The sequence below is a fragment of the Plecotus auritus genome, assembly GCF_963455305.1.
Source record: "Plecotus auritus genome assembly, chromosome: 6".
Lineage (NCBI taxonomy): Eukaryota > Metazoa > Chordata > Mammalia > Chiroptera > Vespertilionidae > Plecotus > Plecotus auritus.
The window spans coordinates 120,395,215-120,413,023 of NC_137773.1; the positions used below are offsets into that span (position 1 = coordinate 120,395,215).

The 17,809-nt window shown below is 39.5% G+C and overlaps 1 protein-coding gene across 11 annotated transcripts in view; it reads right to left on the reverse strand.

Annotated features, from left to right (window-relative positions):
* MITF (melanocyte inducing transcription factor) overlaps positions 1-17,809 on the reverse strand; it is a 250,293-nt gene that overhangs the window by 77,622 nt on the left and 154,862 nt on the right. For all 11 annotated transcript variants that reach the window (XM_080674671.1, XM_080674665.1, XM_080674674.1 and 8 more), the window contains exon 2: positions 2,527-2,776. In XM_080674671.1, coding sequence (XP_080530797.1) covers positions 2,527-2,776 — 250 coding nt within the window. The remainder of the gene's footprint in view (positions 1-2,526; positions 2,777-17,809) is intronic.

Below are 17,809 nucleotides of genomic sequence, written 5' to 3' on the forward strand. Positions count from 1 at the left end.
CGCAAACCAGGGGACCGGAGATTTCCCCACGGCTCTCCCTGCAGCACAGGTGCCTCTGCCTCCATGGGAAGCAGGGGTTCCGCACGGGCAATTTAACTCCTTAAAAATCAAATGAAGAGTTTCCTCAGGCTACACTTAGAAAACACACCTTCGATATAATCTGTATCATAATGCACTCAATTGGTCAACTTGATATTACTCATTCCTTGAATACATACATTCACTGAAAAATGGTCAAAGATTAAGCACATTAACTGTTTTTGCTATTAGCCATTTACTTTATAAAACTATGCTTATGATTTAAATGGGAAAAGAAAAAAGTACATTTATCTCACCTTTCTATAACAAATATTTCATAATATTTTATACATAACACTTTTAAAAATATGTAAATAATTTTTATAAAGTACCATGTCATTAAGTATCTGAAGCAATCACTAATATGATACTCTCCTTAAAACTGTTATTTGAATTTCTTAGAATGTCATATGAAATCATATATTTTTATTTGGTCTTAAGGTTACTAAAATCTGTCTAAATAGCTATCAAACCATCATCATTGCTATGCCAACAATTCTTGTTATTCATTTACATGACACACTTCACTACTTTACATAACCGAAGTGTAAAATTGCATGGCAGAGATCACATATATTCAACATGAAATATAAATTCACCAATTGCTCATTTTTAGTTAGATGAAGTCTCCTGGTTCTAACACTTTAGTTGTGCTTTAACTCTGGATATTTTCCTGGCACACCTAGTGGGGACTGTAGCTCAAACCAGTATTACCAGTTAACTGAAACATATGAGGAAAACAAATATATTATTCAAACCACCTAGTAAAGATTTTAATATTAATCATTTTTAAAATAACATATTTTAAGTAATAAGAATATTTAGGAATAATGTGCATTTTTAAGATGATATGGAAATGGTTCAACACATTTGCATTTGGATAACTTCCCCACCATGGGATATATCATTAATAGGAATATTGATTTCAATTAATATACTTTAACATAATATCAAATATTACCTTTGAATTGAACATTACTACTAATACAACCCATGTTAGCTCTTCTAAAATTTGACCTTCAGATATAAGAAGTTGACTAATATACAGTGGATAAAATAGACATATTTCTCCATATTTTTTACTAATTCATACAACTTTAAATAATCTAAAGTATAGATAAAACAATTATGATTTCTGTAAACAGTAGACAACTTAAGTCTTAAATAAATCTTAAGTCTATAAAAACTTATTGACTGCCAATCTTCACTCAAACAGAACACAAAGACTTAATATACAACCTTTTCCCAAGAGAAAACCTTGCCTTTAGTTAGAGGGACAGAGGGTGGGATAATATATCTATTAATTGAGGCAATATCTTGAATTTCAATCACATTAGAGTAAACTTTTATGCTAAACTGTTTGGGTCTTTTTTGCTCTAACAGAATTTTAATCGTTTTTTTCCCCCCATTAAAGAGTTTTATGATTTCATCATTACATTTTTAAAAAGTCTTTGCAATTAAAAAAACAATTTACTTTAAATTATTTTTAAAGAATCTCTGTCCTACTTCCTGGGAAGGATCACATATTGCTTCCCATTTATAACACATCCTCCCACTCCTTGCTTTAACAGTAAACTTTAACTAGTGGGAGATGGTTTTGTGAGCACAGAGGAAGGCAGAGACCAGCAATGAGTCAACGATGTGTGAAGTTCACATTGTTTAATGAATAGCAACCTCGAGACTCTTCAGAATGAATCAATTAGGTGAATGGGTTAAAACTTTTTTAAGGGAACTTTTCTTGCATCAGTCATATTTAAGAGTTGGGGTGTTTATCTTTAAACTAGGGAGTCTCTCCCAAATGCGATGTGGAGGACACGTGTGTGAGATGGAGGTCTATGCTCACATGTTACAATTTTACCAGTAATTAGAGAGCTGCGTGGCTCTGATGGAATGAGGCTAACAGGCTCCGAAGCTTCCACTCCAGCACGGAATCAAAGACCCACAGAGACAACTCCCTGCAGTCCAGGGTCATGCCCTCTGGCAGTGAAAGCTAGGAAGCTCCTCCAGGTTATACCTGAAGAGACCTTCTAAAAGAGTCAGGCTCTATAGCCAAGATTACTCACTACAGAAAGAAGAAACTTAAAGAAGGGCCATGGAATGTATTAGGGGAAAATGCATACAACGTATTAAAAGAGGCTCCTTTTACATTTTAAAGTTTCCCAAAGGAAGATGGAAAGATATGGCTACAGCAGACACCCATTCCTACTTGTGATTTCTCATGGAACATCACTCTTCCTCATTAAACAAGGTCTGCACTAAGGTGACAAGAGCATGCAGTTATCTTACAATCCAAAGCCATGGAGGGATAGGTGGGGTTGGCGATGACTGACATGATTCAGACAGGTCGCTAGGACCAAGTACACATTCAGACAAATAAAACACCGAGAAAATGGAAAATGCTGGTTTGGCAGAGGGCTTGTCTAACCAACAGGAGCAACACTCACGTACCTTAAGGACTTCCATGGGCACCTGGGCGGCAGAGGGAAGGGTGGTGGGCACACTGACGTTGATGGCCGGCGTCGGACTCGCAGGTACTCGCTGCTGCATGAACTGGGCCGCCTGCAGCCTCTGCTGCTGCTCCCTGCGCTCCTGCTCCTGCATCTGCTCACGCATGAGCTGCTGGCGTAGCAAGATGCGTGATGTCATGCTGGAGGAGCTTAGCGGAGGCTTGGAGGCCCCGGGATGCTCCTCGGAACTGCTGTGGGAAAACCAAAAAATGCACTTTTAGTTCCCTAATGAGACCTTTAATTTGCATTTGGGGTATCAAAACTTGTATGATACCCCATGAAATGAAGCTGTGCAAACGTAATCAAGTTGCAGAGTAGTCTCCACATAACAGAATCCTGCGGTGACAGCAAGGAAGTCATTAGCGTTGAATTAAAATAAGTCATCTTGATTCCATTGAGGCATTTTATCATGTGGCTGAGAAGCGATGCACACAATGGCACCCGTTTCCTACATGTACAAGTGAATTGCTTGATTTGCTTCTTTATAACCAAATCTAACCAAATAACTACTACATGTTGTCGCAATTCCTCGAAGATGTCTGAAATGTTTACTAACATGGAGTACTTTAAAGGAAAGGTGCATTTCGCCAATTGGGTCATTTTTCTAAGATAAAGAAAGTAAAAATCATTAATGAAAGTACTTGGAGGAAAATATTCACACTGAACTTGACCTCAGCCGTTGGGAAAGGGGGCAGAAGCTGGCTTGACACCCAGCTCCTCTGCCTGGTTTTCTCTGTGTGTGTCCTCTGATGCACGCTGGCGTGCCCTTTCCTAACGCACTCTGTGAGTTCCCCAGGAAGCTGACTTCTCCTGGCAGGGGACTGACTCTTCCCAAAATTATTTCTAATGCTTAGACACTAGTCACCAGTGAAGAAGAAATGACTTCCTAATTTTCCTAAATAGGGTTTTCAATCACTTATCTTGCCAGTTCTATGACATCGGCAGAGGTCCAAAATAGAGGGATGACAATAGGTGTTGCCAGATTATCCATTTATGAACGTGGGAGGTGTGTTTTTTAAATTTCCATTGCATCATTATATTTTAAAGCCCTAACTCAGAAGAATTTTGTGAGAATTAGATAAAATAATAAATTCACATAAATCCCCTAGTGCAGTGGCCGGCAAACTGCGGCTCGTGAGCCACATGCGGCTCTTTGGCCCCTTGAGTGTGGCTCTTCCACAATACCACGGACTGGGCAAGTCTATTTTGAAGAAGTGGCGTTAGAAGAAGTTTAAAAAATTTGGCTCTCAAAAGAAATTTCAATCGTTGTACTGTTGATATTTGGCTCTGTTGACTAATGAGTTTGCCGACCACTGCCCTAGTACAATGAGCACCATACCATGTATAATCGCCTCAATAAATAATCACTGTTGCTGTTATTATTACCTAGAAAATTTAACTGTTCTTTATTTCCATTTTTTATGAATCATACTTTATTATTGCATCTTAATTGTCCATGAAAACATATATGACTTTAAAATACAGTAGGAACAGAGGGATATGTTTACAGCAGTCTTACAACATGGGATTATTTTTCATACTTAAAGGACTATCCCTTTGTCCACTTTCACTAAAAAACCTAACAACAGGAATGAGGTTTAGATTTAAGCTGCCTAAAGGGCTAAAACTGAATACAGAGGGATTTTTCTCACACACAAAACTGCAGCCAGAAACCCTCAGTGGTGCCAAAGGGAAGTGTATTGGGTTGGGATGGAGTCTGAGAGGCTCTTTACCTCTTGCAATCTGCTTTTCTAAAAGCTATGTTCAGAACAAACAGTGCAAAATCTTAGCATCCGGAAATGGAGAAAGGTGACATTTGAGAAAGGATTCACTCCTGGGTTAGTCTTCAAGGGAAGCAGCTTTTTAGAGCATAAATCCCAGTATTGTCTTTACTTTCTAAGAAAGCAACAAAATAAAGCCTTTAAATCATTGACCACCCTGCCCTAACCGGTTTGGCTCAGTGGATAGAGCGTCGGCCTGAGGACTCAAGGGTCCCAGGTTCGATTCCAGTCAAGGGCATGTACCTTGGTTGCGGGCACATCCTCAGTAGGGAGTGTGCAAGAGGCAGCTGAATCGATGTTTCTCTCTCATTGATGTTTCTAACTCTCTATTCCTCTCCTTTCCTCTCTGTAAAAAATCAATAAAATATATTTTAAAAAATAAATAAATAAATAAATAAATAAATAAATAAATCATTGACCACCCTCATGAATTCTTTCGGACTCTGCAGGTGAGGATGAAGAAATGTCTATGCTTGCCCCGCCCACACTCCCAGAAAACTCCATCACAGAGAGCCAGCTGGCAGTTTACCTATTTACCCGTTTCCCTAAACTGTGGCAGGTTCATATAATGTAATACTACGCAGCCATTAAAATGGTAGAGAAATATATGTATTGTTCTGAATAAAAACTACACAGTATAATCAACTTACTTTTATTTATCTTTTTAAGGGATATTTTTTGTTACATATTTTATTTTATTGAAAACTTAAAATTTTATTTTTCAGTCACAGTTTACATTCAATATTATTTTGTATTAGTTTCAGGTGTACAGAATAGGAGTTAGACAACCATATACTTTACCATTTGCAATAGCACAGATGGACCAATAAGTCATTCAGAGAAACACAAATACCATGTGATTTCACTTATATGTGGAATCTAAAGAACAAAATAAACGAACGAACAAAACAGAAACAGACACATACACACAGAGAACAAATGGTTGCCAGAGGGAAGGGGTTTGGGGGACTGGGTGAAAAAGAAGGGATTGCCCTGGCCGGTGAGACTCAGTTGGTTGGAGCAACGTCCCATGCACTGACGGGTTGTGGGTTCGATTCCAGGTTAGGGCACATACCCAGGTTGAGTGTTTGATCCCCGGTCAATCCCCAGTCAGGTCATGTACAAGAGGCAACTGATCGATGTTTCTCACATCAATGTTTCTCTCTCACGCCCTCTTCATTTCTCTCTCAAAATCAATTAAAAATTTTTTAAAACATATCCTCCAGTAAAGATTTTTTTAAAAAGTTGAAGGGATTAAGAACAACAAATTGGTAGTTATAAAATAGTCACAAAATAGGAGATATAAACTACAGCATAGTGAATACAGTCAATAATATTGTAATTACCATGTATGTATGGTGTCAGGTGAATAGTGGAAGTATTGGGGGGACGAAATATAATAAACTTAGAAAAGCCAGATGCAAAATAGTATTCAAGGTATATCCAATTTTTTAAATGTGCACCAATGAAGAAGTATAAGGATACCATCACTCTGGACCATTGCTGGTAAGTATCATTACAGTCTTTTAAGAACACAACTTACTCGACGTCTTATCAAAAGCTATGAAATTGTTCATACTATCTGATTCAAAATTTCATTCGTGGGCAACATTACTAAGAAAATAACTCAAAATGTAGAAAACCTGACATTACAAAGCTATTTTCAAGTTGCTAAAGGTTCTGTGCACCTAAATTTGTTGAGAACGGTTAAGTAAATTAGGAGGGAAATGCTGGCCAAAGGACACAAAGTTTTTGTTACAAGATGAGTAAGGTCTGAGGACCTGAGGTACAGTGTGGAGGCTGTAGGGAACGATTCTTCTCATTACAAAAAAAAAAATGGTAACTATGTGAGGTGACAGATGTGTTATGTAGCTTGATTGTAACCATTTCACAATACATACATGTAGATATATACCTCAAACATGGTATATACAATTTGTGTCAATTATCCCTGAACAAAATTGGGAGGAAAATAAAACCATTTAAGAGATTTAAGCATAAAATAGGTTTTAAAAAATAAATCAGAATACATGGATACATGAATTTGATAATGTAGCATTTTTTAAAATAGAGACTACAGAGCAAAGTGGAAAATACCTGTAATAAGAGCACATTAAAAAGTAGGATTCAAAAATGTATTTACATTTTAATTTAAAATAAGAACAGCATGTGTATGCTCACAAATACACATGACTACAGGGAATGCCTAGAGATGATCATAGTTGCCAAGTTGCCAGAGTCAGAGTGGAATTACAGGTAAATTTCTTTTTCAGTCTTTCCCCCGCTAAGCTAAATAAAGCCATAATGATTTTTCTCAATGGCAGACTATATGCTGCTAATTTCAGAAAATGAAAAAATGACCTGAGTGATCAAAGTCACCAATTGGCTAGAAAAGGGGACTGGATCCATCACAGACAGGATATTGACAATCCGATGGGAACGCAGGGACTGCCTCCAGCACACGAGTGATCGGAGTCTTCAGAATCCCAGAACAACCCAACCCTTTTATCATTGTCTCCACCAGACACACATAGAGTGGACAATGTTGAAACCCTGCTTATGAGTAAACCATGTACATAATAAAAGTAGCCATTACTCAAAATAATCTATTCACCTGGTAGAAGATCAGCAAAACTAAAATGTACTAGTACTTCCCTAAACTAAGAAAAAAAGGGCAGGGTGGGGTACTACTTAAAATGAATAAATAAACAGTCAAAGCCTGTCAGGTTAGGACATTTCCAGAGAGGCTGATCCTTTTGATAGGAACATGAGCAACCCTTTGTGCAGCGGCAAATGCAGCTGTGGAATAATTGCACTAATTAGCTGCCCACTGGCTGTGATATGGGGGAGGGAGGGGAGGGCGGGAAATCCTGTCAATTAACAGTAAAGCATTCTGGACTGGAGACTCCTTAAGTTAAAATTACGAGTTACCAACCACATTAAGGCTTTGGACTTTAAAGTCAATAACAATGTCATTTAAAGTATTTACTGAACTATCCAATCAGAAAATAAAACATATTGAGACAGTATATCCATGTAAATAAAAGGAAACCCCCACTAAGAAAACCTAGCAGAGCTCACTAGTTGACATTATTAACAAATCTTCCAAAAATAAAGTGCAAAGGAAGATTGCAGTTAAGTCACTGCACACACTCCTTGTGGGATATTTCTATGTCATTAAGTTAACTCCAGGTTCTCAGCTTCACTTTCAACCTTTTAAACATCCCTTTCTCTTAGAAATAATTGAATCTGTAATGATCACCTTATAGACAAAAATGAAGATATCCACACTTCTAAATGTTAGCAGGACAAATAAGCATAAATGTTTTAAACTCATAATTGAGTTTAAAAGTGAGAACATTACAAGTGACCACAAAGCATATTTTTTTTCTTTTTAAAAAATGTTTATTGAATTTATTGGGGTGACATTGGTTAATAAAATAATATAGGTTTCAGTACAATTCTATAATACAACCTTGCAGAAGTTACTTTTCTAATTATTAGCTCCTTTTTTTAAAAAACCTTAGTTTTTAAACTGTCTATTGTAAAATAAGACCCTGATACTGAAGTCTCTGATGTAAGTAAGCAAGGAGAGCTGTCCAAATGCATTTAATTCTAGAAGCTAACTGAACTCATCCAGGGCCAGAGAAGCTCAACCTGCCTTAGATAATCCTAATTCCATGAGTCTGATTCCTTTTAATCAGATTATGTAAAGGTCATTTATTCGATAAATTCAGGGTATCCCCATAAAGGTACACACACTATAACAGCTGACAGATCAATTTTCAAAATGAAATGTATTTTAATAAACACTGCCTTTATAATTATTCAAAGTGTATGCATACATTTTGGGGAGATACCCTTCAATTAGGGAGTGCTTTCTCTATGACAGGTGCTGGGACTACCTGGTCTCTAATCTCAGAGAGTTTAAAGCCATGGACATATAGTTTTTATGAGATGCCTTAAAATTAAGTCAATTATCTAGATTATCTGACTGTTATCTAGTTCCATGTGGGAAGGCACACACCTCACCATAAGAAATCACCCTTTGAAAGCCAAGAGGCCAAAGCCTGTACTGGCTCACACAGGACTCACTGAAGCCATTCACACCTCTCTGAGATGCGGGCATCACTGCACAGTGAGTTGGGACTGCCATCAATGGGGCTCGCATTCTAGTTCAGTCCCTGGTAAGCAGTGATTTTTCAAGAGCCCTCCCACCTCTCTGAGCCTCTCCAGAATGTTCCTCCCAAAGGTATGGTGTTGATTAAATGAGCTTGTTAACTAAGTTAAAATGCTCGACCCAGTAGCTGGAATATGGACACCAGGTAGCCACAGATACTTGAGGACTTGTGCTCCAAATTATTTGGTATATTCTAAATTCAAATAGTTAATCCCACTGCCTTCACTGACCACTTAAGTATATCAGAAACTCCATGCAATCCATTACCCCAGCATCTCCAGCCGTGGCCGGATCCGGCTGTTCTATCCGGTTCTCTTGCTCTCCCCTCCGCTCCTTTACTTTGAATTTATATTAGTTCACACAAACACTCCATCCATGCTTTTGTTCCGGCCCTCCGGTCCAGTTTAAGAACCCATTGTGGCCCTCGAGTCAAAAAGTTTGCCCACCCCTGCCTACCTACCTGCCTACTCCTAACCGGTGACAGTGCTGCCAAACCCTTTACTAGGCCTAGGGCTCAGGCTCTGGCCTCCACACCAGGGTCTTGTGGTAGGAGACTGGAGGTCTGTTGGAACTTGTCCTCTAGGCTGAAGGAGCTGATAAACTTTCCCCTGCATTTCCTTTTTTCATTTCCTCACACAGAATCAAGCTCTGCCATTTACTAACTTGTAACTGTGGCCAAGTTAGTCCATCTCTGAGCTTCGATTTTTCTTATTTATAAAGAGTATTTATGTTTAATACATCTGCCTGTCATCACTGTGATGATGATTAAAATTTGTAATAGACGTAAAAAGCTAAGCATACGGTGCTCATTTTGGCAGCACATCACTAAAGTTGGAACAATACACAGAAGATGAGCACGGCCCCTGCAAGGACGGCATGCAAGTTCGTCAAGCAGCCCACATTTTTTGAGTTGTTCACTTGCAACCTGTATGGTCTTGTAAACCAATAAAACCCCAATAAATCCAATTTTTAAAAAGCTAAGCACGTGACTAAAACATAGTCCAATAAATGGGAACAGAGTTCAAAAATTAGTTAAAAAAAAAAAAAAAAGAGTATAAAACTGAACATGCTACTTCATTCCTGATGCAAGGAAGTGACTTCCTAAACACCTCTATGCAAGTCTGGACCATAGCAGATTCGTCTTTTAGGGTTTAGGCATCCATATTTAAATCAGAGAACTTGACAACGTTTTTCAAAGGTGAAGAGAGAAGATAATTTATCCTGCGATTATCACATGAGTCATAAAGTTAAAGTCCTAGTATCTTTCTCCAAGAAAAATTAATATTCATGATAATCATTCAGTTGCTAGAGCTCACAGCCTAGCACTCGCCTGCACTAGGGTACAGTGTGAGTCTGCACAGGAAAGCACAACATGATGCTCACATCCACAGTGGAGACACAGAAAGGCACAATAACATCAGCTTCCCAAAGTACAAGTGAGGAAGCTATGTCATGGAGGGGTTAAGCCACTGGGTTTCCAAACGCACAAGGCTGGCTGTCACAAAATCAGCTGAGTACCTCTGTCTAAAATCAAAATGCCCAGTCTCCATCCTTAGAAACTGATTTCAGTTTAGGTAAGTCCCAGGAATCGATATGTCTTAAAAAATTCTACAGTAGCCCTGGCCAATATGGCTCAGTTGGTTGGGCGTGTTCTGTACACAGAATGTTGCTGGTTCAATTCCCAGTCAGGGCACATGCTCAAGTTTTGGGCTCAATTCCCAGTAAGTGGTGTACATGAGGCAGTCAATTAATGTTTCCCTCTCACATCAGTGTTTCTCTCTCCCCCACTCCCTCTCTCTCTAAAAATCAATAAAAAATCTTTAAAAAAATATTCTGCAGTTGATTCTGATGTCTAGCCATGTTTGGAAACTAATAGTCAAACACCCACGTCCACCCAGCCCTTTCTTTAGTTGCAGCTGGCACGTGAACCCACATCTCTGATTCTTAGACCAGAGTACTTCCATCCTTGTCTAAGGAAATTCGCACTCCATGCCCACCTCCAGAAGCCTGGCAGGAGCTCTGAAGAGTCCTTCAAATACAGAATCAATGTGTGGAATGAGATGGAATAGGAGGACTGATCAGCCCTGCCGATGGGCCCTAAACACAGGCAGACAAAAACATCAGTCCAGAAAATGCCTGTGGACCTTTATGGTTACAACAGAATTACTTTATCACAACTAAAAGGATCACAGGCTGTATCTACGGAAACTGCCCTGACCAGATTGTTCTGTCAGCTGGAAGAAATTCTCAGGAGTCTTTTGAAAGTGCCTTCGAGTGCAAAACTCACTGAAGTACGCGCTGGAAAATGGATACGTCTTTCTAGATGACACTTGAACACTTCGGAATGATTGCACATCTTTCTAGTCCTTCCAGAGCAATCACTTTGCAAATTGAAGGATGACTTTTTCACCATGTACCATGGAGGCAAGTACCAATAAGAAAATACTGAAATTGAAATAAGAAAGTAAGAAACTGTCATTTGTACTTAAAATAGCCAAAGAGTCTAACCATGGAAATGTGAAAGTACCAGACTTCACAGTTCAGCTTCAAAAACTGAGATCTCCTGGACTTTTGCCAACCTTGGGTTTTACTGGTCAAAACTCAAACCAAAAAGTGAAGACCTGCCCAAATCCAGCATTTCCCAGTAATATTACCAGCCAAACAATCAATTCTACAGGTTTCTGGTGCAGAAAATAAAAAGGGCTTGCAAGGTGTAGCTAGTCTTTCTCCTCTTCTTTACTTCAACCAATATTTGAATGTTTTCCAAAGGCCAGGTTCTCTGCCTATGAGGGACATCACAATGTCCACAGTGGATGGGACTCCTGCCTCTGGGGCTGTGTGCCTTTCACTGTACAGGAGGAGGAAAACATACTAAAAAGTAAGAACCAGCAATAATATATAAGTTAAAATCTGAAATCTCCTTTGTTCAACACGTAAGCCCCATTAGTTGATAAACATTGGAGGCTCTCGTATATTTAAGATCAATATTCCTTAACTTGGACCTTTAGCAGGTACCATTAAGAGTAATCTCAATAATTGATTAGCTCAAAATCAAGAGAACCTTAATAATGTTCCCAATACATCAATATGCTTCTAAAAGAGGGTACAAAAAATGACAGCCTGGGGCACAGGAAGAAAAAATTTATAAAAACCCCGTGGTTGTGGAACGACCAAAGACTGGTCACCAGGAGGATGCGTGCTGGCAAGGTGCGTGCGGGTGGGCGGGGACTTGACTCTGGGTCCCAGGGCGCGGCACGGCTTGACTCTGGGTCTCACGGAGTGGCAGGAGTCAGTCTGGGTTCCCGCATCCTGCCAGATGCGGCGGGAGTCAGTCTGGGTCCCGCCTCCTGCCTGTCGCGGTGGGAGTCAGTCTGGGTCCCGCCGGTGCGGTGGGTCTGGGTCTCGCGTGATATCCTAGTATATATACATATATTAGATGCCTGGTGCACGAAATTCGTGCACTGGGGGGTGGGGGGAGGGGCCACAGGTCCCTCAAGCCGGCCTGTGCCTCTCACAGTCTGGAACCCCTCAGGGGATGTCCGCTGCTGGCTTAGGCCCCATCTCCCCAGCAATCAGACATCCCTCTCACAGTTTGAGGCTCTCACAGTCCGAGACCCCTCGTTCTTTACCACCCACCTGCAGCGGAGGTGGGAGAGGCTCTTGCCACTGCTGCTGCACTTGCCAGCCATGAGCCCGGCTTCTGGCTGAGTGGCGTTCCCCCTGTGGGAGCGCATTGACCAACAGGGGGCAGCTCCTGCATTGAGCGTCTGCCCCCTGATGGTCGGTGTGCATCATAGCAACCGGTCGTTCTGGTCATTTCACCATAAAGGTCGCTTAGGCTTTTATTATATAGATGTGTATGCATATATACATATGTGTATATGTATATATCCCATAATTTTTATTTTGTATTTTTGTACATCTTACATACTATAATATTAGTCCAGTGGCACATGTACACAATTTATAAAATAAAATAAAAATATATTAAGAGAGTTTGCTTGAAAAAAACTCTTCAACTAGGAGTGATGACCAAAAATGTTTAACAGACCTCAGTAATATATGAACAATGTTCTTCCAGGCAATTTTTATCATCAGATTTTTAAAAATTTGGTTATTTTCATCACTCCAAAGGGTTTCTCACTTCTATACACTCCAACTAAGGAGAAGGTTCATCTCAGTATTTTCAACCAAGGATATGAGGATGCCATTTCCTCACTTTATGACTACTCTGTTCTCCATTCTCAAAGATGCCACTATGGTGTGGCATACTCTTAACACTCTACTCCCTTCAAGAAACTGTGTCGGAGAGCATCACATGGTTCTAAAGCAGATGGGGTTGGTGTGGCCCGCACTCAAGCTTTATGTCTCCACACCAAGCCTCCTTCTACTAGAGCACACTCTGCTCCCATTCACACCCAGCTGCCGTGTCTTAAAAGGTTCTGAAAAACGCATCCCCTATGAGTGTGTGTAATTGGCACGGCATAGCATGATATCCCACCTAGAGTATTTTAAAAGGGAGAACTTTTTATCCCAAACTTGGACAATCTAATGACAGAACTCAGTCATCAGTGTGAAAATAATTGCAAGGATCTTTTCAAAGACAGAAAGCCCTTCTAGCCTTACTCAAACAACTGCCTCAGGCAAACGGTATGCTCTGTGGACTTGTCTGGACCACATCCTAATAGGTCAGAGAAGACTCGGAAGCCTTACCCTACCATCACTTAACAATTATTGCATGCCGAAAGTTTGCATACTGTGTGGAAATTGAGACAAAAGTACAAACTGTGGTCTCAGGAGCAGTTCAGGGCGGCACTGTCAGGTGGAGGAGGCAGCCTGACACAGGAGTGATGGCCTTTAGTGGTCACATGTCATCGATGCCTGCCCAGGATCCTGTCCCACTTCTTTGGCAAAATACCTTGATTTCACTTTGAAGAACCAGCCTGCTCACTTTCAGTTCATGAGGTATGGTGTTGCTACTAATTCCAGACATAGAGACACACCTAGGCTGGCCAATCACATTGAAGCTCATGCTACAAGATGGTCCAATAAGAGTCAACTCTATGCCCTTGACTAGAACTACTACAGTAAAATAACTCTCTTTAAACTCAAGTTTGGGAAAGTGGTAGAATGTAGAATGTAAATCTGAAATTTCCTGGGCCTATCTGGAAAAAGAAAAAAGCCAAACCAGATGAAAGAGGGAACAGAGAACTGAGAACCAGGAAGAATGAAGAAGGAGTTGGTGTTTGGATGACAGTGAGCACCTGAATCAAAACATCCCTGAAGACTTGATAAGCCTGAATTCTGGATGTTGATTTACAAGGGCCAATATCCATTTCTGATTAGGCCATTTGATGTGCTCTGGTGTACCACAAATGGTTTTTGTGACATTTTAGAAAATACCAGCAAAGTAGCAGGATACAAAATTAACACCCAGAAATCTATGGCATTTTTATACACCAATAACAAATTCACAAAAAAAGAAACTAAAAAAACATAACCATTGACCATTGCAACAACAAAAAAATAACATACCTAGGAATAAACTTAACTAAGGAGGTAAAAAACTGTACTCAAAAAACTACAGGATGTTGAAAAAAGAGATAGAGGAAGATATAAACAAGTGGAAGAATATATCATGTTCATGGATTGGTAGAATCAACATCATTAAAATGTCCATACTACCCAAAACAATCTACAGGTTCAATGAAATCCCCATTAAAATACCAACAGCATATTTCACAGATGTAGAACAAACTCTCCAAAATTTATATGGAATTAAAAAAGACCCAGAATAGCCGCATCAATCCTGAGAAAGAAGACAAAAGTTGTAGGGCTCACAATACCAGATATCAAGCTATATTACAAAGCTTTTCTCAAAACTGCCTGGTACTGGCACAGGAACAGACATATAGACCAGTGGAACAGAACAGAGAACCCAGAAATTGACCCAAGCCATTATGCTCAATTAATATTTGACGGAGGCAAGAACATCCAATGGAATCAAGACAGTCTCTTCAATAAATAGTGTTGGGGAAATTGGACAGATACATGAACTAGACCTCCAACTTACACCATACACAAAAATAAACTCAAAATGCATAGAAGACTTAAAAGACGGGAAGCTATAAAAATCTTAGAAGAATCCATGGGCAGCAAAATATCAGACATATCTCATAGCAATATCTTTACCGACACATCTCTTAAGACAATGGAAACTAAGGAGAAAATAAACAAGTGGGACGACATCAAAATAAAAAACTTCTGCACCGCAAAAGAAACCATCAACAAAACAACAAGAGAGCCCACTTCATGGGAGAACATATTTGCCAATGTTATCTCTCATAAGGGTTTAACTCCAAAATTTATAGGGAACTCATACAACTTAACAAAATGAAGATAAACAATCCAATCAAACAATGGGCAAAGGATCTAAATAGACACTTTTCAAAAGTGAACATATACAAGGTCAAGAGATTATATAAAAACATGCTCAAAGTCACTAATCATCCAAGAGATGCAAATCAAAACAACAATGAGGTGCCATCTCACTCTTGTCAAAATGGCTATATCATCAACAAATCAACAAACAAGTGCTGGCGAGGATGCGGAGAAAAAGGAACCCTCATGCACTGCTGGTGGGAATGCAGACTGGTGCAGACACTGTGGAAGACAGTATGGAGTTTCCTCAAAAAATTAAAAATGGAACTGCCATTTGACCGAGTAATCCCACTTCTGGGAATATATCTCAAGAAACCAGAAACACCAATCAGAAAAAGACATATGTACTCCTATGTTCATAGCAGCACCATTTACAATAGCTAAGATTTGGAAACTGCCTAAGTGCTCATCAGCAGATTAGTGGATTAGAAAACTGTGGTACATCTACACAATGCAATTCTATGCTGCTGTAAAAAAGAAAGAACTCTTACCATTCGCAACAGCATGGACGGACCTGGAGAACATAATGCTAAGCAAAACAATCCAGTCGGAGAAAGATAAATATCACATGATCTCACTCATTTGTGGAATATAATGAACAACTGATGAACAAAAATAGATACAGAGACATAGAAGCATGGAAAAGACCGTCAAACCTCAGAGGGAAGTCAGGGGAAGGGGGGGGGGCATGGTAAGAGATCAACCAAAGGACTTGTATGCATGCATATAAGCATAACCCATGGACACAGACAGTAGGGAAGTAAAGGCATGTGCTAGGGGGTGGAGGCAGGGGGGAGAAATCAATGGGGGGGAAAGGAGACATATGTAATACTTTCAACAATAAAGAATTAAAAAGAAAGAGAGAGATATACCATTCTTTGAAACTTCTGCCATCATGTTCCCTGGAATTTGACTGTAATGGCAGGAGCCCCAGCAGCCATGTTGGACCATGAGGATGAGGCCCCTAAACTTAGTGATGGAGCTGGAATATACCTGGTTATTCGTGAAGACAGGAATCACATTTCTATTCCCCAGCACCTAGAAGAATATCTGGCACATAGTAGGATGAAATAAATACATATTCAGTGGGTAAATTTGGTGTCTGTACCCTAACAAATACTCCACCTCATAAAGTCAGATAATAGAACCTTGGTGTTGGAAGACCTTCAAACAATTTGCTTAAGTCATCCAGTGACAGAGACACATTTTTTCCGAGATCTGAGTTCTAGAGACCATATTTCCTTAATTCTAAGACAAACTTTCCCTTTGCATTTTAAGACTTTCCAAATCAAAACAGATCTTATAATCAATGTATAGATTTAATAGAGTTTTCTCCTCCCTCAAACAGCTGCCTTATAATCAATAGCTGATTCGACATAAGAAATATATTTGATAGACAATTCTGTAACATTGGACTCTTCGTGGCCCCTCAATAACTGAAAGTTTGGTTAGTTCAGAATCTGGGCTTGGAGAAACCCGTCCATAAAAAGGCAGAAGAAATGTCACCTCATTTAGGATCTTGAATGAAAATCCACAGGACAGACAGGGAGCAGCACAGGCCCTGGAGCTGCACACCCAGGCTGACATCCTGGCTTTCCCCCTTCAGCTCTGTGACTTCACCTGCCCACACCTCAAAGTTCTCATTTGCAAAACAGGCAGGAAAAAGTACCTGTCATCCAGCAGATATGAGATTCAAATGTGTTAATGAGCTGTGGTCAACACCCCATAGAGACAGTCAGTAAAAGCTTGGCTAGGATTTCTCCCCCGTGCGTTTTAATTCCTGCACTCGCACCCTCTGAACATCTCAGCATCTCACAACTAGTGAAAACTGAAGTGATTTTCAAGGAAGCCCAAACTCTTAGGCTGTTGCTATGCTGTGCCTTTCTTTCCTGGAGGAAAATACAAAAGAAACAATTAACTCACAGTGTGCGCCCTGCCCTCCCTGAAATAACAGGCACAAAGAAGTTAATGGGCAACAGCTCAGTGGACAAGGTTGTCAACGATATGTGCTAAGAATTTCATTCTGCGTGTCTGCAGGGGAAGCATGCTCCCATGCAAGTATTTCCGTTAACCAGAACAAAACTTCAAAGTAATTAAGCAAAAGTAGTTGAAATCAAGATGAACTTGGCACTCATTCAAGGGTGACAGCACAACTGTTCTTAGGCTGCATCAGAATGACAAGTTTAGCCATTCACAACATCCAGCAATTTAAAATTAATATTTTAAAAATTATTAAGTTATAGAGGACATTCTTATGGAGTATGAATCATAAGGGGTGATTATCATCTCACTATAATCTGCTTTACAAAGTAGAAATTTAAATATTTCTAGCATGATGCCATTTTAAAGACATAATTATATATGTATATACTTTGTTCATAGAAATTACCTATAATTTTAAAGAGATAAGTAATTAAACTGTTTTAATGTCATGCAGCATGAAAAAAACATCTACAAAAGTAAACTCGATGCAGCAAAAATAGCACAAGAAATTTGAAATCATTTTAATAGCTTCTATAAGACCTTTTAAGATATACCTACTGAACATGAACTTTAGCCACACTTAAATTTGTGGGAATTTTCTTTCAAGAATCAAATTCTCAAAATGGTTCAGCTACATTTAGTATTTTTCCATTATTTTTGCCGTCTTTAAACACCTTCACAAGCTGCTGAACATAATGCTTTCCTGACTTAAACAGAGCCTCTCTCATGACCCAGGAACACTCAGTAAATAATTATTAAGCCCAGAAGTGGCTTTTGCATAAGTTGATTTGCCTGAATGCCTATTCACCTAGGAACACAGCTCTTGGTATTATTTGCAA